The sequence below is a fragment of the Euphorbia lathyris genome, chromosome 2, assembly GCF_963576675.1.
Source record: "Euphorbia lathyris chromosome 2, ddEupLath1.1, whole genome shotgun sequence".
Lineage (NCBI taxonomy): Eukaryota > Viridiplantae > Streptophyta > Magnoliopsida > Malpighiales > Euphorbiaceae > Euphorbia > Euphorbia lathyris.
The window spans coordinates 120635356-120658969 of record NC_088911.1 but is presented as its reverse complement, the minus strand read 5'-3'; the positions used below and the strand labels follow the sequence as shown (position 1 = coordinate 120658969).

Below are 23614 nucleotides of genomic sequence, written 5' to 3'. Positions count from 1 at the left end.
GACCCCTCTGTCGAACCAATGAAGCAAAAGATGCGAGTGCAGGCGAAAGACAAGCAGGCGGCAGTAAAGGCAGAGATCGACAAACTCCTAGCTGTAAGATTTATCCGCGAGGTCAACTATCCGGACTGACTTTCTAACGTTGTACTTGTAAAGAAAGCCAGTGGAGAGTACCACATGTGTGTGGATTTCACGAATGTCAATAAAGCTTGTGTTGGGGTTTAGTGTCCTATAGTCAATTGTTGCGGGATACAAACTTATTGTAAATGAATTGTTCTTTATATCATTTGTTTTAATGAGATATATGTTTTATAACTATATAAAGGCAATCCCTTTTAAGCACTAAATAAAGTCTAATAAAAGGAAATCCGTAAGTTTGTTTAAAGTGATTATAAAGTGTTCATACAAGCATGAAGTGAGACAAAACTTTATAATAAACTAATAAACTTAAAACCACCCCAAGTCAAGTGATATGTTTAGGATTGATATATCACAGTTGAGACTTGTATGTAACAATGTCTTCTGTCCGACAGAAAGCTGATCTCACAAGCTTCATATATATAGATATCTGGACAGTTACATAGATCCGGTGAAACGTTGTTCATTAGGATTGGGGATCCGACTTGAGATAACAGGATGGGTAGATTCATCCTTGTCAACTGTTCATCTCATTGGTATTACTAGGTATAACTAATCCTCAGACTCAAAAGAATGTTAATTGGTCATCCTGAATTACTGAATGTGAGACTTTGATCCTGTGGTCCCACGATCCTTAACAGAGATGACTCTGGGGTGTGAACTGCAAAGTTTGGGTGTCACAGGAAGTAATTTCAGGGTAGTTATACATTGGATTGAGCATTTATCACTCCCGATTAATGGGAGATACATCCAAGGATCGCTTGTGGAAGACTCGACTCTAAACCCTTGCAAGGTGATAGCTTAAGAGTAGAAATATAGATTTCACTTAACCTATCTTTTTGAGTTGACTCGGCCAAGAACAAGTAAAACGAACGTCTCGCTATATGTGACTTGAGATTACCCATAGTCATAAGATTCAGTTCAAGGATGTAGTTGATAAAGGATCGTATTATACCGTAACTAATACGGAAGGGTTAACGACAGAATCAACCTGTCTTCTTAATGGACTCTGGGGGAATGATTACAGACTTGCCTATAACATACTTAGTACATCATTCCGTTATGCAAGGATTAAATATAATTCTTGAAGAAATTAATTTAATAGTTGCATACGGCCAGAAGTAGTAAGGACCTAATGGATCACACATAAGACTTGGAACCAAAAGAGAGATGGATATGATTAATAGATGGAAGCTCAATTGAGCCCAGTAAGGCCCAAATATATGGAGGGGGCCGAAATTTATATATAGAAATAAGGAATTAATTTTATTCCATTAATCCTAATTTGATTAGGATTATAGATTAAATTAATTAAGAGATAATTAAATTAGGAGTTTTAATTAGATTAATATACTCCTATTATTATCCAATTAGGTTATTTATTATTATCCTAAATATATTAGATATATAGTGAGATAATAATTAGGAATCCTATTCCGAATTGGATTCCTATTAAGTAACCTATTCCTATCTAACTAGGGTTTAGATACAAGCAACTATATATACCCCCTCCCTATAGGAATTTCGACTAAGCCTATCCCTCCCCCTTATAGTGATTTTCGAAATTGCTAATTAGAGAGAGAAAAAGAATTCCCATCCCCTAGTTCGTGGACAAGAATTCATACGGCATTCCATCGATTGATTAATCTTATTCATCCCTCTTTCTCCTTGATCTTGTGTTAGTTAATTAGAGGCAATCTAATTTGGTTGCATCTCATAAGGGTTGATTTTATCTTAACCTCACCGTATTCTACTTTGCGGTTGGAACCTCGGAGAAGAATTGTGGGCGCTTCTTTAACAACGGTAGATTGTTCATCGAAAGGTATTTGTCACGTCTGTGTTTAAATTTCTAATATTTATATTTTGATATTAGTATATATTATAATTATTGGGTATGTGATATGAATTTGGTGCTATAGGAAAAGTTTGGGGCTAATTTGATGATTTTAGGTGTAAATTAAAAGTTTAGAGTAATTTTAGAAAGATTATATAAAGATAGAGGATCAAACTGGAATTTTTCCAGATTTGGATATATATTGAGAAAGAATGTGTGATGATGTTTCATCTTTTTTTTTCTTTTTCTTGTTTTCTCTGCCTCTTCGTCATTTATATCGTTCTTGAACCGTTTCTCCACCGTTTCTTTGATTTACGGAGATTCGACCGTCCGAATTACTTGAAATTGAAAACATAGCATCCTTATATATAGATCTAAGTCCTAACCCAAGAGTTTTTGAGTTTCGGCAGTGTTTGGAGGGAAATATCTTAGACAGAATTTAGAGGAGAATTGAACGTGTGTGTTTTTCTCAATTAGCAGCCAAGGTAAGTAACTATCAACTATATTATATATATAATCAAAGAAGTTCAGAAAATGATATTTTAGGGTTGTGCATGAATTTTGTAAAATTGGGGGTTTTCATGATTTTGCTTTTTATTGTAAAATTACGGTTCAAATGAAGCTATTGATTATGCTTCTATGTGAATTTCAGATTTTACTTGATTATGTTGATTTAAGGCTTAATTTGGTTGATTTACATATATACATATATGTTTTTGGTTTCAATATATATTTATATTGAACAAAATGAATTTGATGATTTCTTACGAATTGGTTTTGGATTGAGAAATTTGTTGCGGTTATTATTGGTATTATTTAATATGATTTTTATGATACAAATGGACTAATCGAAGCCAAATGATTTATTGATTATGAAATAGTTTGGAATTTGATTGTGAAAGGAAATTTGAGCACGTTATGATTTTATGATTTTATATCCATCGAGAATTATCCGGATCGGTGGTTTTATATTTGAAGACCATGTTCAGTGAGGGACATGGCCTGTGTACACAGTCTGAAGACCTATTGGGTATGGCAGCGAAGTGTTGGGTAAGACCATATGGGATAAGCAATGTTAAGAGACGTCTCGACTACATATGTGGTTATGGATTGATACTTAAGGGGAGAAACTCGAGGATGGATACAATGTTTTAAGTTCATTTGGATTATGTTTTTGGTTATGATTGATTTTGATATAAGGTTTTGAACTCAAGAATGGATACAAGATTATATATTTTTGGTTTTTGGTTTAGTACTTTGACTATATTATGAACTTAAGTTTTGAGTATATTTTATAAGGTTTTGATTAAATCCCTTTATAAATATATATATACAGCTATGTTAAGTAAAGTTGGTTTTTATAGCTGATAGTTTCTTAATGAGATTTTTGTCTTACCTTTTTAAATGTTTTAATGTTTTTAGATGAGAAAGTACATGATAGAGAGAAGGTTACCGACCGATTAGGCAAGGATCGGAAGTTGTTGCATATTGTTAGACTTATGGGTAGAACTTTGGTATTGCAATTATAATATAATGACATTTGGATAAATTGGAGACTTCTAAGTATTGATTATGATATTTCTATTTCACGCCCGACGCCGATTGAGGTCGTTTAGGGTCGGGTGTGACAGTATTCCTTCTTATCCCTCTTTATATAAAATAACGATTAACGGATCCTATGGTTAAAAGGAAATAGGCTAAAAATTTTATATTTCCGCTGCTATACCTTAGCCCTAATTTCCTTCAGTGGTATCAGAGTCATCGTTAAATCCGTTATTTCATATATGAAAATATAGAAGTTTTCAATAGGATTGAATAAATATTTATGGTTAGAATTAATTGACAAATAGTTTTGATTAACTAATTCTAAAGATAAATAAAGTTTTGATTAATTGTTAATTAAAACTGATTATGCTTATGTTCCTAATTATTTTGGTTGATAATCATTATAACAAAATCTATTAGTTTTATAGTTAGGTTGATAAAATTAGTTTTATTAATTCTAAATGATAAAACGGAAATCTATTGTAGTTTTTCCTATTTCTGAAAATCGTTTTAAAATTGTTTTAGAACTGATATATATATATATATATATATATATATATATATATATATATAAAATAAAAAAAAATTTATATATAACGACAGCAGCCGAGTCGCGCCTCGCGGCGCGACTGGCCGCTGTCGCACGGCTGCTGCCTCGCGGCAGCAGCCGCGTGCGGCGCAGGAGCACCGCTGCCGCAAGGCAGCAGCGTCCCGCGTGCCCTAAGGGCTGCTGCCAATCGGCAGCAGCCCGCTCTCGGGCCCGGCCCGATACCCACTTGATTTTAAATGGTTTAAAATCGTTTTGTATTAAATGTATATATATGTTTCAAAAATTAATAGTTTTCTGTTTTGATTATCGAATGAAAAATTCGTATAAATGTTTGTTTTTACCAATATGTAAATCAAAGTGTTAAATGAATTGAAATCAAAATAGTTGGGACGTGCATAATCAACGTTTTATATGGTTATATTAATCTAAGGATTAATATAAAGATACAAAACGATTAGAAGTAAAATTGGATGAAAGTTAATTTGACGAGTTAATGTGATTAACCTAAATATTACATAAGCCGGTTATATAATCAACCAATTAAATTTATTTAATTGAGCCTATGCATGTTTGGAGTTATGGACATATTTGGACCCTCTTTTTGTCTTTTGGTATTTTTGAAATAGGGCCTGCGCATCCTGCCTTTCTACTATCTATTGTAATTTCTCCTCTCATCTGATTCCCTTCAATTCAATTGAAGTTTTCTTATAGTAGTATAGAAATTAATATGTAATTTCAAGGCGCCATGGAGAAGACGGAGGACCTAAAGAGAAATATGTAATAGTTAGTACTTCCTTAGGTTTGGTCTTTTATTCCGTCTCTGGCTCGATGGAATAATTTAGATGATATGTCCATAACGCCAATGTATGTGAATGTATGTATGTCTGATGTATGCTAAAGCAAATCAAGACTAAGTTAGATTATGAGACTTAAATAAAATCCCTCGTTAAAAAGTTAAGTAAATAAGCAAGTTATTAAAATCGGTTGCCCTCCCTAATATTATAATTCAGCCGGCAGTACTGGGGGCCTTTGGGTTGTTGAGCAAACTCAAGCTCGGGGTCTTATGGTAACACCTGAATTATCGAAAGTTATTCTTTCATGAATATGGGGTAATACTTAAATTAGATTATGATAATTGGATGAGCAAACTCATGTTGTCATAAACTAATGGGCAATATGGTTGGGATTAATATGAGTAACATATTAATTACTAATGTGGTTAGTAACCCAATAACCTAGGAGTCATATTCAAGATGTGATTGATTACATGAATCTACCTAACAAATGGGACTAGCTTGTTGAGCAAACTCAAGGCGAAATCTCAGGAGTTAGGATCCTAGCTCACTAAAGGATTTGTGAAATTCTTCGAATTAATATGGAGGGTTATTAATTTGGCAAAATAGTGGGAGCAATCTGAAATAAATTAAAAGGCCTATAATTTTAGATTGTTATACTTTAAAGCAAATGAATGACATACGTTTACTCTTTCTCACTCTCAGGTTTTGTTTAAACACACACTCTTAAAATCATGACTAAAACCAATCTGCAAAACATTCTTACCGATAACAAATTGAATGGTTCAAACTTCACCGACTGGTTTCGTAACCTCAAAATTGTTTTGAAGTTCGAGAAAATAGGGTATGTACTTGATACATCGATACCCCCTGTCCCTGAAGATGATGCTCCCATCGAGGAAATTGATGCTTATCAGAAGCACAAGGCTGATGATGATCATGCCGCTTGCATCATACTTGCATCGATGACATCGGAATTACAAAGGCAACATGAGGAGATGAATGCCTATTCCATCATCATGCACCTAAAGGAATTGTTTGGGAAACAAACCAGGTGCGAACGCTACGAGATATCAAAATTGTTATATCGTTGCAGGATGCAAGAGGACACATCTGTCATGACACATTGTGTCAAGATGATAGGCTATATTACCAAACTTTCTAGTATTGGATTTGTGATGGACAACGAATTAAGTACCGACTTGGTTCTTCAGTCCCTCCCAGAGAGTTATTCACAGTTCATCATGAACTACCAAATGAATGACTTGCAAACCTCTTTTGAAGAGCTTGCAAACATGCTCAAATCAGTTGAGCCCAATATGAAGAAAGACAAGGCCATACCGGCTCTTGTAATCGAGGGATCGAAGAAAAGGAAAGGGAATTTTCCCAATCCTAAACATCCCAAGAAAGGTAAGAGAGATGTGTCCAAGGGAAAGGAAGTGAAGAAGCCCAAAGGAGAATGCCACTTCTGTGGTAAAGACGGGCATTGGAAGAGAAACTGCAAGGAGTATCTAGCCACCCTCAAGAAGGGAAAAGGCGGTGCTTCTACATCTGGTATGTTCTATATTGAAATAAATACGGTTTCATTGTCTGAATCTTGGGTACTTGATACCGGATGTGGATCTCATATTTGTACAAATATGCAGGAGCTAAAACAGACTAAGGAACTAAAGAAAGGAAGCATAAACTTGCGAGTGGGAAATGGAGCAAGAGTTGCCGCCCTCGCAATTGGAGATTATGTTTTACTTTTGCCCTCTGGGCTTGTAATAGAATTAAGGAATTGTTTATACGTTCCTGAGATGTCTCGTAACATTATTTCTATTAGCCGTCTCGTTGACGACGGTTTTCATATTTCAATAAAGAACAATAGTTGCAATTTTTATAAAGATTCGATCTTTTATTTTTCAGGAATATCACAAAATTGGATTTATGTGTTAGATGATAAAACTCCTGTTTTTGCAATTGATACCAAAAGACATAAGCTAGATAATTCAACTTACTTGTGGCATTGTCGTTTAGGCCATATAAACAAGAGACGCATGCTAAAGCTACATTCAGATGGGCTTATAGATCCAATCGATTCTGAATCATTGGAAACATGCGAATCATGTTTAAAAGGTAAAATGACAAAGACACCCTTTAGCAATAAAGGTGAGCGTGTATCAGACACTCTAGGACTCATTCATTCAGATGTATGTGGTCCTATGTCAGTCCAAGCAAGAGGAGGATTCAGATACTTCATTAGCTTCATAGATGATCATACTCGCTATGGTTATATCTACTTGATGAGGCACAAATCAGAAGCCTTTGACAAGTTCAAATGCTTCAAGAATGAAGTGGAAAATCAATTAGGAAAGAAAATAAAAACACTTCGATCTGATCGAGGTGGCGAATATCTTTCTGATGATTTTCTGAATTATCTAACTGAATGTGGGATATGCTCACAATGGACACCTCCCTATACACCACAACACAATGGTGTATCCGAGAGGAGAAACCGTACCCTATTAGATATGGTACGATCCATGATGAGCATGGCCTTACTTCCAAAGACGTTCTGGGGCTATGCCTTAGAAACTGCCCTCTTCACCCTGAACCGAGTACCAACTAAATCCGCTGTTTCCACACCATATGAATTGTTCGTTGGTAAGAAACCTGTGTTCTCATTCATGAGAGTATGGGGTTGTTTAGCATATGTCAAACGCGTTGCGTCCGACAAATTAGATTCTAAATCTGATAAATATTTCTTCATTGGATATCCCAGGGAAACCATAGGGTATTACTTCTATCATCCAGATGATCAGAAAGTAATAGTATCAAAACACGCAACCTTCTTAGAGAAAGATTTTCTCGAAGAAACACAAAAGGGAAGCGTGATTGAACTCGACGAAGTTCATGAGGAAGAAACAACGACTGAAACAACAGAAGCGGTTGAGGTACCCGAAGAAGTCCCATTAGATGAGACTCCAGTGGCACCTATTCGTAGATCACGAAGAGTTCGTGAACTCCCAGTTAGATATGGTTTTCTAGTGGGAGATGATGACGAGGTTCCCGTGTTAGACAACGAACCCGAAAACTACGAAGAGGCTCTTACTAGTCCAGATTCTAAAGCATGGCTTGAGGCCATGGATTCTGAAATGGATTTCATGTATACTAACCAAGTTTGGACTTTGGTTGATCCACCCGAAGGGATAAAACCAATTGGGTGCAGGTGGATCTTCAAAAAGAAGACTGACATGGATGGAAAGGTTAGCACCTACAAGGCTAGGTTAGTAGCGAAGGGATATCGTCAGAAACAAGGTGTTGATTATGACGAAACCTTCTCTCCTGTTGCTATGTCCAAATCAATCAGAATCATGCTTGCAATTGCCGCTCATTTTGATTATGAGATTTGGCAAATGGATGTGAAAACAGCTTTCCTAAATGGAAATCTGCTTGAGGATGTATACATGATGCAGCCTGAAGGTTTCATATCAAAGGATGCAAATAAAGTTTGCAAACTTCAGAGATCCATTTATGGACTCAAGCAAGCATCTAGAAGCTGGAACAAACGTTTTGACGAAACCATAAAACAATTTGGTTTCGAACAAAATTGCGAAGAAGCTTGCATTTACAAGAAAGCAAGAGGGAGCTCTATAACATTTCTCATACTATATGTGGACAATATACTGTTAATGGGAAATGACATTGCTCTATTACAATCGGTGAAAATATGGTTATCCGGTAACTTCTCAATGAAAGACCTTGGTGAAGCAGCCTATATACTTGGTATAAAGATCTACAGAGATAGATCGCGTAGACTGCTTGGTCTTTCACAGGCTACATACATTGAAAAGGTGCTAAATCGGTTTAGCATGCTTGAATCGAAACGAGGTAACTTACCCATGGTACATGGAGTAAAGTTAAACAATCATCAATGTCCTAAAACTGATGATGACAAACGACGTATGGCTGTAGTCTCGTACGCCAGCGCGATCGGTTCGATTATGTATGCTATGATATGCACTAGACCTGACGTAGCGTTCGCGTTATCTGTAACATGTCGTTACCAAGGGAATCCGGGAGACGAGCATTGGATTGCCGTCAAGAACATTCTTAAGTACTTGAGAAGGACTAAAGATATGTTCCTAGTGTACGGAGAAGGAGATCTGAAAATACAAGGATTTTCAGACGCTAGTCATCTCACAGATGAGAATGATTTTAAATCCCAATCAGGATACCTGTTTATCCTAAATGGGGGCGCGGTCAGTTGGAAAAGTTCCAAGCACGGAAGCGTAGCTTTCTCTACGACCGAGTCAGAGTACATCGCTGCTGCAGAAGTAGCAAAAGAAGCAGTTTGGATTAGAAAGTTCATTACAGAACTAGGAGTGGTGCCTGACATTGTCAATCCCATTACTCTGTACTGTGATAACAATGGAGCCATTGCGCAAGCAAAGGAACCACGGTCTCATAATGCATCCAAGCACTACCTAAAGCGATACCACATCATTAGAGAGATTGTGGCTAGAGGAGATGTGAGAATAGAAAGAGTACCTACAGAGGACAACGTTGCAGATCTGTTGACAAAGCCTTTAACCCAGAAAGTACATGATCGTCATTTAACTTCTACTGGGATAAGTTTTAGAAATAATTGGCTTTAGTCCAAGTGGGAGTATGTTGGGGTTTAGTGTCCTATAGTCAATTGTTGCGGGATACAAACTTATTGTAAATGAATTGTTCTTTATATCATTTGTTTTAATGAGATATATGTTTTATAACTATATAAAGGCAATCCCTTTTAAGCACTAAATAAAGTCTAATAAAAGGAAATCCGTAAGTTTGTTTAAAGTGATTATAAAGTGTTCATACAAGCATGAAGTGAGACAAAACTTTATAATAAACTAATAAACTTAAAACCACCCCAAGTCAAGTGATATGTTTAGGATTGATATATCACAGTTGAGACTTGTATGTAACAATGTCTTCTGTCCGACAGAAAGCTGATCTCACAAGCTTCATATATATAGATATCTGGACAGTTACATAGATCCGGTGAAACGTTGTTCATTAGGATTGGGGATCCGACTTGAGATAACAGGATGGGTAGATTCATCCTTGTCAACTTTTCATCTCATTGGTATTACTAGGTATAACTAATCCTCAGACTCAAAAGAATGTTAATTGGTCATCCTGAATTACTGAATGTGAGACTTTGATCCTGCGGTCCCACGATCCTTAACAGAGATGACTCTGGGGTGTGAACTGCAAAGGTTGGGTGTCACAGGAAGTAATTTCAGGGTAGTTATACATTGGATTGAGCATTTATCACTCCTGATTAATGGGAGATACATCCAAGGATCGCTTGTGGAAGACTCGACTCTAAACCCTTGCAAGGTGATAGCTTAAGAGTAGAAATATAGATTTCACTTAACCTATCTTTTTGAGTTGACTCGGAAAAGAACAAGTAAAACGAACGTCTCGCTATATGTGACTTGACATTACCCATAGTCATAAGATTCAGTTCAAGAATGTAGTTGATAAAGGATCGTATTATACCGTAACTAATACGGAAGGGTTAACGACAGAATCAACCTGTCTTCTTAACGGACTCTGGGGGCATGATTACAGACTTGCCTATAACATACTCAGTACATCATTCCGTTATGCAAGGATTAAATATAATTCTTGAAGAAATTAATTTAATAGTTGCATACGGCCAGAAGTAGTAAGGACCTAATGGATCACACATAAGACTTGGAACCAAAAGAGAGATGGATATGATTAATAGATGGAAGCCCAATTGAGCCCAGTAAGGCCCAAATATATGGAGGGGGCTGAAATTTATATATAGAAATAAGGAATTAATTTTATTCCATTAATCCTAATTTGATTAGGATTATGAATTAAATTAATTAAGAGATAATTAAATTAGGAGTTTTAATTAGATTAATATACTCCTATTATTATCCAATTAGGTTATTTATTATTATCCTAAATATATTAGATATATAGTGAGATAATAATTAGGAATCCTATTCCGAATTGGATTCCTATTAAGTAACATATTCCTATCTAACTAGGGTTTAGATACAAGCAACTATATATACCCCCTCCCTATAGGAATTTCGACTAAGCCTATCCCTCCCCCTTATAGTGATTTTCGAAATTGCTAATTAGAGAGAGAAAAAGAATTCCCATCCCCTAGTTCGTGGACAAGAATTCATACGGCATTCCATCGATTGATTAATCTTATTCATCCCTCTTTCTCCTTGATCTTGTGTTAGTTAATTAGAGGCAATCTAATTTGGTTGCATCTCATAAGGGTTGATTTTATCTTAACCTCACCGTATTCTACTTTACGGTTGGAACCTCGGAGAAGAATTGTGGGTGCTTCTTTAACAACGGTAGATTGTTCATCGAAAGGTATTCCTTCTTATCCCTCTTTATATGAAATAACGATTAACGGATCCTATGGTTAAAAGGAAATAGGCTAAAATTTTTATATTTCCGCTGCTATACCTTAGCCCTAATTTGCTTCAGCTTGCCCCAAGGATTCTTATCCGCTGCCTAATATAGATCAACTCCTTGATCAAACTGCTGGTCGCAAGATCTTATCTCAGTTTGACGCCATCGCCGGTTTCCAGCAGATCCCTTTGGACCCTGCCGACGCCGAGAAAACCTCTTTCATTACACATGAAGGGACATATTGTTATAATGTCATGCCTTTCGGGTTAAAGAATGCAGGGGCCACATACCAGCGTTTGGTAGATAGGATGTTTGCCCATCTCATCGGTAAGACAGTACAGGTGTACATCCTAAGCACCGAAGAGGGCGACCATTCGCGAGATTTAGCAGAAGTGTTTAAAATCTTCAGAGCCTATAACCTCAAGCTGAACCCGGAAAAATGTTTCTTCGAAATTCGCAGTGGAAAATTTCTGGGTTGCGTGGTATCAGAAAAGGGCATCGAGCCTAACCCCGCGAAAATCGAAGCAATTCTAGCAATGGAACCACCGCGCGATCTGCAAGGGGTACAAAGGCTCAATGGAAGAATCATCGCTCTGGGACGTTTCATCTCCTGCTCGGCGCAGCAATGTCTCCCATTCTATAAAGCAATCAAGAAGGAGCACCCCTTTAGGTGGTCTACAGATTGCCAGGCCGCGTTCAACGCCATAAAAACTTTCCTCGCAACACCCCCTCTGCTCTCGGTGCCGAAACCAGAGCAGGACATTCACTTATATTTCACCATCACGGATGAAACGGTAGGGGTCGTTTTAAATCAAGAAGAGGGAACGGAGCTTTTTCCAATCTACTTCCTGAGCAGAGTACTGAAGGGAGCCGAAATCCGATACTTCGAGGTGGAAAAAGCCCTTTTCGCCATCACCCAAGCTTCGGAACGTCTGAGACCATATTTCCAAGCGCACACGATCGTGGTCAGGACCAATTATCCGCTAAAGAAGGCCATCCAGAGACCAGAGGTTTTCGGGCGTATCACCAACTGGTCCGTTCGTCTCTCCCAGTTTGACGTCCGTTTTGAGCCCCGCACGACGATCAAGGCTCAGGCGTTATCTGATTTTATTGTCGAATTTACTGGCTGTGCTAGCACCGAGCCTACGACAATGGCAGCTCGCACTGACGATGTCTGGACTATGAGCATCGACGGGTCCTGCGCTCCCGGACGGGCGGGCGCTGGTATAGCCATTCAAGGACCCGACAATCTCCACTTGCAGTACGTCGTCCGGTTAAATTTCCCGACCACTAATAATCAGGCCGAATATGAGGCCTTGATCGATGCCCTTCGGCTATCGAAAACAATAGTGAGTGGACGGAGGATGGAGAAGCCCAATTATCGGATACCTTCGGGATGAGACACTCCCAGCAGATCGGACAGCGGCATCCCTCGTGGTCCGGCGTTCTTGGCGATATGCATTACAGGGTGGCTTACTTTATCCCAAATCTACCACGCATCCCTAGTTGTGTTGTATATCCGAGGAAGAGGGAGATCACTGTCTTAAGGAAATTCACCAGGGTGTATGTAGCTCGCATTAGGGCGCCCGAACAATTGCAAAGAAGGCCCGGCTCTAGGGGTTCTACTGGCAGACCATGGATTCTGACGCAACACGTCTGGTCCGCAGTTGTCAGGCATGTCAACTACATGCCAATACCCATCACGCCCCGGCGGCTCCATTCAAAGGTATCATCACACCATGGCCATTCGCAGTATGGGGTATCAACCTGCTAGGCCCTTTCCCAATGGCTTTAGCATAAAAGCGTTTCGTGGTCGTGGCAGTCGATCATTTTACCAAATGGATCGAAGCTGAGGCCCTTGCCAAGATAACCGCTGACAACGTTATCAGTTTTCTCAAACGAATAATTATTTACCGTTTTGGGGTCCCTCACTCCTTTATCACTGATAATGGGAGGCAGTTCGACTGCAGTCAGTTTCGCGATTTCTGCGCAGAATGGGGTATCAAAGGACGATACACATCGGTAGCTCACCCTCAGAGCAACGGCCTCACGGAGGTAAGCAACCCAACGCTCCTTCGAGGGGTCAAAGCACGTTTATCCGACCAAGGCAGGACATGGCCCGATCACATTGCGGCAATCCTATGGTCATACCGCACCACCCCACATACGGGAACAGGACGTACCCCTTTTTTTCTCGCCTATGGGGCAGAAGCAATGGCACCATCTGAAGTCATTCTTCGCTCCCCCCGACAGACCAGTTTCGAAGAAGTCGATAACAACGCAGAGCTCGGGGAAGCTAGCGACCGACTCGAGGAAGAGCGCCTTAATGCTTTGTTGCATATCACGGCCCATAAGCAGAACGTCGCGCGCTATCACGATAGAAGAGTTCGTCCCCGCACTTTTCAGGTCGGAGACCTTGTGCTCAGAGATGACGTGGCTGCGCAATCCCCTTTAGCTCAAGGAAAGCTCGGCCAATCATGAGAGGGTCCGTACAAAATTGACACTGTCCTCCACAATGGAGCTTACAAAATTGCCTCTTTAGACGGATTGGTTTACGACAATAGTTGGAATATCCAAACGTTAAAGAAATATTATCAATGACTTGTACACGAATCACGATTCATAATGTTTTGGTTACATCAACTATCATTTGGTTAACGATTTTGGGCGAGCAGAACCCTATCGCGTTCTCCGCCAACCAAGCATTCAAATGCTAAACTTACGGCTCTTCGATCATATCGAACGCCTCCTACATCGTCTAACTATCATTTGGTTAACGATTTTGGGCGAGCAGAACCCTATCGTGTTCTCCGCCAGCCAAGCATTCAAATGCTAAACTTACGGCTCTTCGATCATATCGAACACCTCCTACATCATCTAACTATCATTTGGTTAACGATTTTGGGCGAGCAGAACCCTATCGCGTTCTCCGCCGGCCAAGCATTCGAATGCTAAACTTACAGCTCTTCGATCATATCGAACGCCTCCTACTTCGTCTAACTATCATTTTGTTAACGATTTTAGGCAAGCAGAACCCTATCGCGTTCTCCACCAACCAAGCATTCAAATGCTAAACTTACGGCTCTTCGATCATATCGAACCTCCTACATCGTCTAACTATCATTTGGTTAACGATTTTAGGCGAGCAGAACCCTACCGCGTTCTCCGCCAACCAAGCATTCAAATGCTAAACTTAAGGCTCTTCGATCATATCGAACGCCTCCTACATCATCTAACTATCATTTGGTTAACGATTTTGGGCGAGCAGAACCCTATCGCGTTCTCCGCCAACCAAGCATTCAAATGCTAAACTTACGGCTCTTCGATCATATCGAACGCCTCCTACATCGTCTAACTTTCATTTTGTTAACAATTTTGAGCGAGCAGAACCCTATCGCGTTCTCCGCCAAACAAACATTCAAATGTTAACGTCAGGCTCTTCGAACATGTCGAACGCCTAATACGTCATCTCACAATCCCACATTGTGAACGATTTGTATAAAACTCCTCGAGCATCTGAGTATAACATCCAAATGTTATCATTCGAGACTCTCCACAAATTTCAAGTCATCTCACATAAAAAGCGCATAGATTAAAATAAGCTCGCAAAATACAAGGTCAACGACGATACCAAACTACAAACAAGGTCACTCCTGCTACAAAAAGCTATTACAAACATTCCCATGGCTACAGCAAACGGATAAGCAAAACTAACACATTCAGATAGATTGAGGACGATCAGGGTTCGGGATAGCCTCCTCATCCATCAAATCTTGATGCATCGCTCTCCAGTCCACGCACTCATCGGGATTATGGCCGTTTTGCCTATGATACAAACAGGCTTTGCCCACATGGGTCACACGATGGTTAGGGTTAGCAGGAATGGGACCAAGGCTACCCTGCCTCGCAAACTCCAAGAAGACCACACTTCGAGGTTTGATGGGATCGACGAACGTCGGTCCATATGGACGCGTTGGCGAGGCATGACGCCCTACCCGACGGTACTCCATCTCATGGGGCAAATTTATCACCTTTTCCATCTCATCGGCTAAAAGCCTTTTTATCCAGGAAGGATGCGGATTGAGCACCGGAGCGACAGTTTCATCGGGGTGGAGATACCCGATGCCCTCATGAGACCATATTTTCTTTTCTATTGTAGAAAGCGCGCTGACACAACCTCACAGGAATCGGTGACAGATCCGGTATAAGGAACGGAATTCTCACTCTCCACTTTCCTCCTTTGAGAGGCCCAGTCCCGGTTCATCCAAACAGGGGACGAATACCTCGCCTTCCTCTCCAGATCGTTCTCCTCAGCCGGGGGACAATAAACATAGGGATGTGGCATCGCCGATATTGCCTTTTGCACCTCCAACACTCAGGCTGGATCAACGACATCCCGAAGCGACATTTCCCTGAGAAAATTAGCTAAAGAAGGAAAGGAAGGAATGAAAGACGAATTGCAAGTTCACAACGAAAAATCCGTTTCCTATTTATAGCGCAACGGATAAAAGACATGAAAGACATCACAATGAGCTACAATCAAATCAACATGCAGGACATAATTAGAGCAATACAATATCACAAAAAAGATTCAGATTGTACGAATCATCATTACATCTTTGAAAACAGAATGGACAAAGTACAGACTGCCTACTGCTTCTTGAAACGACCACAAAATTCAACAGCCTTCGCCTGGGCAGCTTTGTCATATACATGACAAGCAAAAATCACCTCCAGGGGAACGTTGTAACCTGCGGAATGAGCAGCGGTGATCAGCATCATGCGATCCAGCTTTATGAGTTTCTCCTCGCGCTGGCCAGCGAGAGAACGAAGATCAGCAGCCTCTTTGCGTGCAGCTTCCAGTTGTTTCCTAAGAGAGTCGTTCTCCTCGGCCAGCACTGCCACCCGTCCCGTTTTCTCCTTCAAAGTCTCCGCTACTCGACGAGTCCACCCGACTGCCATCCTGAGCAACACCCTGTACGCACAAATCTCCTCGACATCTTGTTTCAACCTTTGAGAAAGCTCCACTCGACCGGCCGTCTCCACTTTCAGCTTCTCGGACAAAACGGTAATCTCAGCCGCGCGACGATCCAGAAGCTCCCGCGCAGCCACCAAGTTCGTATTCGCTTCCTCGAGATCGCCGACAGATCTCCGCAAACCATCTTCCATATCACGAAAAACTTGTTCGTCGTTAACGCACATGTCAAAAACCCGGGTTGCATTCTGGATAGACTGCATAAAGGAACAAAAGTTAGAAGACGAAGATCATAAAAAAAAAAACAAGGCTAACAGTGCGAGTAGGAGAACCCACCACACCAAGGGCCGATAAGGTCTCCAGGCCCAGGTTCATTTTTGAAGGCCCCTCCATCCGCTGATGCTCCCCGGGGACCCTGGCAACACGGGCCATCGCGCGAGCCAGATCGGAAGTCATCATATCCGAGTGCACTGACAAGTTCATAACATAATCCCTGAACTTGGAGATTTTCATTTCCATCCTCTTAACCATTTTCGGATGATCCCCTACTCGATCCGGCACGTCAGCGGACAGCTCGGTCCCTCTATCAGAACAGGGTTTCTTGGTACCCTCGCTGGCCCCAGCTACATTTTCCCCAGCAGGCTCTTCTCCGGCCACATACTCATCAATAGCTTTCCCCATATCCCTTTTTCGCTTCCGAGCAAGCACCCCATGAGTCAGACTCCCACCTATTTCTTCTTCAAGGACGATCATCCCCATATCGCCCTCAGGCTCCTTGGCAGCTGGATCATTCACGGGCTTGCCTTGTGGGACATCAACTACTCCATCAACATCTTCTCGCACGTCGATAACCCCTCCCATGCTTTGCACCACTTGGTTCGCATCCTCGAGCGAGGAAAACGAAGCCAATGAACCTGAAGCTCCTCCGAACGCCTCATCAGCGGTCTCCAGACCAACACTGAATTCATTAGGGTCAAAGTCCATGCTAACGCGGGGATCTCCTGGACCTGCACATACAAGAGGGGGAAAGCATAAGACCTTTCGAATAACCAATAACATATTACATGCGACATAATTCACAAGGCAAAATAAAATCCCAGCCCCTCACCTACAACGGCAACATTCACGGAGATCGCCTCCAATTCCGCCAGTTCTCCAGCTTTGAAGTTATATCCCCGTTTCCATTTCTCAAAATCCGCAGCCGACCACCCTCTAAGTTGGGCCATCCGCCATTTATTCCAAATGTAGTAACCAGCGGCCAGAAAATGACGGACTAACTCATCTACATCCTGCTTATGATCCTTGTCCGACGGAAGACCTTTCAAATACGTCACCAAATTCTCCTCGAAAGGAAGCTTCGGGCGGGGTTTCAGCCATCGACTGGAGTCCATGGGGTCATCGTTCCATACGACCAGAAAAGGAAAGTCCCCATCAAGCTTCCTCACCAAGAAGTAGCGGTGACGGTATTTGGATAATTTAGCTTTCAAACCACCTATCACTTTGAACTTCTGGTGTGAGAACGTGACATGTTGAGATCGCTGCCCCTTGCTCGGCTTAAAAAACTCACGAAAGACTAGACCTGTTGCCCGATATCCGACAGATCGACACAGGGAATAGAAGGCGACCATCATTCTCCAGCCGTTCGGATGTATTTGCCCAGGGCACAGATCATATTCCTTCAGCACCTCTACGAAAAAGGGCAGGAGCGGCAACCGCATCCCCGATTCTAATTGCTCTTCGTAAACGATGAGCTCATTTGCGCCACACGCAGAATGGGCTCTATTTTCTTCGCCCAAAGCTACCAATTCGTAGGGTTCCCCGAGTCGGTACACCACAGATATCGCTGGCAGGTCTGCTGAGACGATTATACTATAGGCATCTTCGACCGAAAGGGATTACGGCCTCTTAGGACGCTCGGCTCTCTCAAAACGCTTACTCTCGATACCGGAAGTCCCAAGAGATCGAGGCCACACCCTCTCGCGTATTTCCTCGTAAATCGCGGCAAGGGGCCGCTCCGCAGTAATCAGACCCTCCGGCACAACCACTACCACCTCTAGAACGCCGGCAGCAACGCCTCCGACAGGACGATCGACTGTAGGCAGCGGGCGAACAACGGATTTCTTCCTTTTCTTCGTCGCACCGGCCACTGCGCTATTTCCACTATCCTTTTCAGCTCGCCTTTTTCGCGATACCGTTCGCGTCCGCGAAGAATCTCGAAGCGTGAAGTCACCAGGGGCAACCGGCGGCAGTCTGCTTAGGGCTCCCCGTGAAGAACCCTTTGACATAATACCCCTCCCCAGAAAAGTCGAAATAAACCAAAGAAAAACGCAAAAACCAAGGCCAAGGGATTATACAACTAACCTTAGCAAAAGTTATGACAAACTCTGGCGCAAGGAATCTCCCGAAGAGCAACAGTTATCGGGTAACCGCCGAATACTCAGTGCACGGACGAATGAGGGGAGGCCGACACGATCACAGAAGAAAAACAGCCCACAGGAAACGAAAGCAAACAGAACTTTTTCTCAAAGAAGTTTGAAGAATGAAGTAAAGAAATTTTATCTCACTTTTTCTGGTATTTATAGCTGGGGGGGTAAAAGGCGCCGGCACAGCTCATTTTTGCAATAAATTCTTACGGCGCACGAGGGATTTAATTACAGGCGTAATCAATGCGGCGCTATAAATAAGAAACGCATGCAGTAATCCCAAAGGTTTTTTCTAGATTAATCCGAAGAGCCCTCCTTGCGATCGTCCACCATTTATCCGGGCGAGGAACAGACGTAGTTCCGTATCTTCTCTCATTAAATACTCGACTTAACTCTTCGATGGCGGGGACTACTTGATTCGGGATATGAATCATGGGCCTGAAGGCCCAAGAGGGCCCAAGAAGCAGAAGGGCCCAAGTCCCAAGCACCCTCTATAAATACACAGCTCATATTGGAAACGAGGGACGGGTAACTCTTTCTATCTCTTACACAATTGATGAATAGACATGCTTGAACCACTAATTGTCTTGCTCGTCGGAGTATCCGCAGGGACCCTTCCCGGCGCAGGGACGAGCCATCAGTAAGCCAGACATCATCATCGAATGCCAGGATCACTGTGTTCGCATCCCAGATTACTATATATATATATATATATTATACTAGAAACAGATTAATAATACTCCATTTTCTCTGCAAAAAAGAAAAAAAAAAGAAAAAAAAAAGAAACAGATTTTGTTTGGAGTCCAAAAAGAAATATAAAAATGGTATCTCATATGGGTTTCATAATTATAGGAATTTGATAAACATAAAACATCTAAAACATACGGTTTTGTTAAGTTTATTACCAAAATATTGTATAGCTTTAGAATACTTCTTGTATTCTTTATTTATTGTTTTCTCTTATCAATGAATTATATACAAAACCCTTACAACATTTACCAATTGAGTTGATTTTTATCTAAATAAAAAAAATGTTTTTTTTTTTACTATCTTTAACAAGAAATGAATCCTAAATAAAAGGTAGAAACCTTGCTTTTCAAGAGAGTATTTATTTTGATTGAAAAAAAAAGATTACCCTTACAAAAAGCTAGGGTTTAAATATCTCCCCTAGTTAAAATACAAAAGACTTAGCTCTTACTAGAGTTAGATTTCATAAAAAAAGAATAGAGGTAAAGTAGGGTGAAGTAGCTAAGTGTTAGAATGGTAAATAAACCTTAATAGCAAAACAGTAATATCAGAATGACAAAACAGTAATAAGGTGCAAAACAAGAATATGGCCGCTTGGTCTCCTTGATGAGAAAGTCATCCCACATAGCGTGTCACACCGTGTGACCATTATCTTTGGCTGCTTCCATTGCTTGACTATGTTTCTTCAATGCCCCACTTCACCCAGTCACATGATGTGTGAAGGAAAGTCATACATCGTGTGAATTTCTTCGAAAATTCCAAGAGTTTTTTAGCATATCCACACGTCGTGTGGCTCATTTGACACGCCGTGTGGATTCCTCTTCCAACCTTCTTCACTTAGCACTTGTCTCACACAACGTGTGGCTGATATTGCACACCGAATGTGACCTTATTCCATCTTAATTAGATTCTTGAAGGAAATAACCGCATTGCTTCAATTCTCATATTTTCTTTTAGTGTAATTCTTACATTAGAAGTATCTCTTTAGTTTTTTTTTAAAAAGGTTAGAGACAAATTTGGAAATTATCCATATATTAATATGTTTTTGGTAAATAATTTATTAGTCCTCTAATTTTTACCTAATACACTGTTTAATCTTCCTATTTTGAAAAACACATTATAAGGTCACTAGTTTTTGCCAATATTAACCATTTGATCCTTTTGTCTAATTTTTTTAGATTTGTAACCGTTATATTTTAGTATAAACAGACATATATAAAATAACAGAGTAACATGGTCAACTTGTATTGTACTGTGGTTGTCCGAAAAAGCTAAGATATGTTCAATTACAAGTCTAAAAAAACTAGACAAAAGAATCAAATGGTTAATATTGGCAAAAGTTAAGGACCTTATAATGTGTTTTTCAAAATAGAATGACTAAACAGTAATCTAGAGACTAATAAATTATTTACCCAATGTTTTTTTTAACAAATCCATATATTAATATTTTTTTTTTTGGTCTTTAATCCATATATTAATATTAATATACATATAATGGTTAGTGTAAGGGACCCAACAAATTGATAATCAAACATTATTATTGAAGGATCATATGTCATTCTATCACTAATACTCCTTTATCTACCTAATTAGGCAATAATTTAGTTGTCAATTCATTCCAATCCAAAATAAAAATAAGAAGAGAAAAAAAATTAATAAACAAAAACCCACACACACATGCATTGGGTCCTTTGGTCTCTCTTTATCAACAAAAAGAAAAGCATGCATCGAGATATTAACTCATCCCACGCTTTTCTTGTTTTTTCCGATTTAGCAATTTTTACCTTTGTCTTCTTCCTTCTAAACATCACTTTTCACCGTACACACTTTAATTTACCCCTTTTCTCTTTCTCACCCCAAACAAACAAACAAACAACTACCACCGTGAAACATTAAGCCTCCGGCTGTCACCTCCGTTCTTCTTTACGGCGTCGGATTCCGATGAAGATAATAGACAAACGATTATATCAGAAAAAGCACTGATTATAATCTTATGAGTGTGTTTCGGGTTCAGATTAAGATAACAACACAGTAATTCGTGTAAGTAACCCCAATTACTTCTCACGTCTTTTATGTTTCTCGCTTCGATCATTTCCTGCATCGAATCTTTAAAATCGGCGTAAGGATCCGGCGAGTACTTTTTAACTGCGATTCCTCCGTCGAGCGACGACGGCGACGACTCAGGGGCTGCTTCGAGTGGCTCAATGATGGAGTTGGAGCGGCCAGGAGAGGTGAAGAAAAACCGTTGTGAAGCGATAATGGCGGCGAGATCAGGCGGAGAATTGGAATCGGAGTCGGAATCTGAGGAAGAGAAGGAGTAAGTAGAGGGAGTACTTAGGGATTTAGAAGTGGAAGCTGAGGAAAGATCGTACATGGAGGAGTTGAAATTCTTGGTGATAATTGATGCGTCGGCGGTGGTGTTAAGCGGTGGTGGAAGTAAACGGCGGTGGTCATGTTCTGAGATGAAGGGATGTGGAGATGGTGTGGCGGCGGAGGAAGGTAAGCATTTGAGAAGGTTTTTCCAGAAGATTATTGACATATTTTGATAGAGAAAAAGAGGAAGAGAGGAACGTATAATTTGAGTTAGTTGTATGAAAGATGAAAAGGAAAGAAAGGTGGAATGGTTGGGTATTTATTTGGTTGTCACGCTCTGAAGGGAAATTTTAACCCTTTTTTATGGATTATTTATTTGCTTTTCTCTATGATTTTGTAGCCTATATTATATTTCTTTTATCTTTTGCTTTGTTTCTTTAACTGCATTATGTAAAAGCATAATTCTAAAAATATTGTAGTGGACTGATTTGTATACGAGTGTATTTGGTTTTTTTCTGTTGCAAAAAGATGATTGAATTTGTCGCGCATTTGCAAAACCAAAACTTTTAGGGTCCGTTGGTATGACGTAATGCAATGTAATGTAATCAAACTTCAACCTTGTAATGTAATGGAATAGAATAGTGATTCCATTACTATGTTTGGTTGACAAACTAAAAAAATGATGAAAACTTAATTACCGTTACAATACTTATATTTGCTTAGTTAAAATGTAATCATAAAATTTTATTTATACAATTAAAATCATTAAAAAACATGAAAAATGAGAAAAACGCGAAAAACAGAAAACACGAAAAACGTGAAAAAAAAATGCAATTAAAAAGACGAAAAACAAACAAAAAAAAATCATGGCGGACAATATTTTGTCACGTTTTTCGAGTTTTTCGTTTTTCGTGTTTTCGTGTTTTCGAGTTTTTGAGTTTTCACGTTTTTTTTTATATTTTTCTAGTTTTTTGTTTTATCGTTTAATAAGAATTGTGCATAATAAGTATTAATAATAAAAATGCAAGAGTTATCGTAAAGATGATTCATGACTATTATTTATGTAATGTTCATTACACAAATTTGTAAAGAAAACTTGAGTGATGTATTTGTGATTCCATTACGACAAAACCAATATGATCCATCCAAACATAGTAATGAGTCTCCATCGTAATGGGCATTCCATTACGACGCTCATTACGGCGTACCAAACGGGACCTTAGATTGATACTATTAATTTGACTGTCGATAACTTCGAAATAAAAATTTTCAAGAATTGATTATATTATAAATAGCTTTAGTTCTTCCACAATTTAGTTTTGGGGTAATTTAACTATTGTTTGATTAAGAGAGAAAGTTAATGTTTAGAGAAAGAAAATTCCAAAAATAATGATTTTGAAAAATAAAATATACGGTTTAATGGTAAATGTGGTACTAAGCAAATTTAATTCTTGATTTTTTTTATTTGAGATCATTAACGCCAATATAAAAGCTATTGATTTTGCAAATGAGCGAAAACCTCAATTCTCTTTTTGTAAAAAAAAAATAAAAAATAAAATCATAAACACTTATCTGCCAATCGGTCAAACCACAAGAGTATTTTGAGAAGTATCCTCATGTAAACTTGGTGAGAGTAAGAAGAAAATATTAAAAGTTTTTCATTTCCAATACATATTTTGGTATGTGTATTAAATTATAATTGTTTTATTACCTTCTTTTTTTTTATCAAGATATACACACACAATACTTTAATACATATAACAAAATATGTATGAACAATTTTTCATTTGATATGAAAGACCTAGAGTGATGCGGACATCTTTATCAAGGATCCAAGGCAAGATGCAAGAGTAC

The 23614-nt window shown here is 39.5% G+C and overlaps 1 protein-coding gene across 1 annotated transcript; it reads right to left on the bottom strand.

The window, feature by feature from the left end:
- Window positions 1-20967: 20967 nt before the first annotated feature.
- Window positions 20968-22171, bottom strand: LOC136216611 (transcription repressor OFP12-like). The gene has a single exon (XM_066003165.1). The coding sequence runs from the start codon at window positions 21984-21986 to the stop codon at window positions 21324-21326; it is 663 nt and encodes a 220-aa protein (XP_065859237.1). The 5' UTR covers window positions 21987-22171; the 3' UTR covers window positions 20968-21323.
- Between the last annotated feature and the right edge of the window lie 1443 nt (window positions 22172-23614).

What these genes read in the sequence shown, in the direction of transcription:
- LOC136216611 (XM_066003165.1), bottom strand. Translation starts at nt 21,986, where the DNA reads ATGTCAATAATCTTCTGGAAAAACCTTCTCAAATGCTTACCTTCCTCC.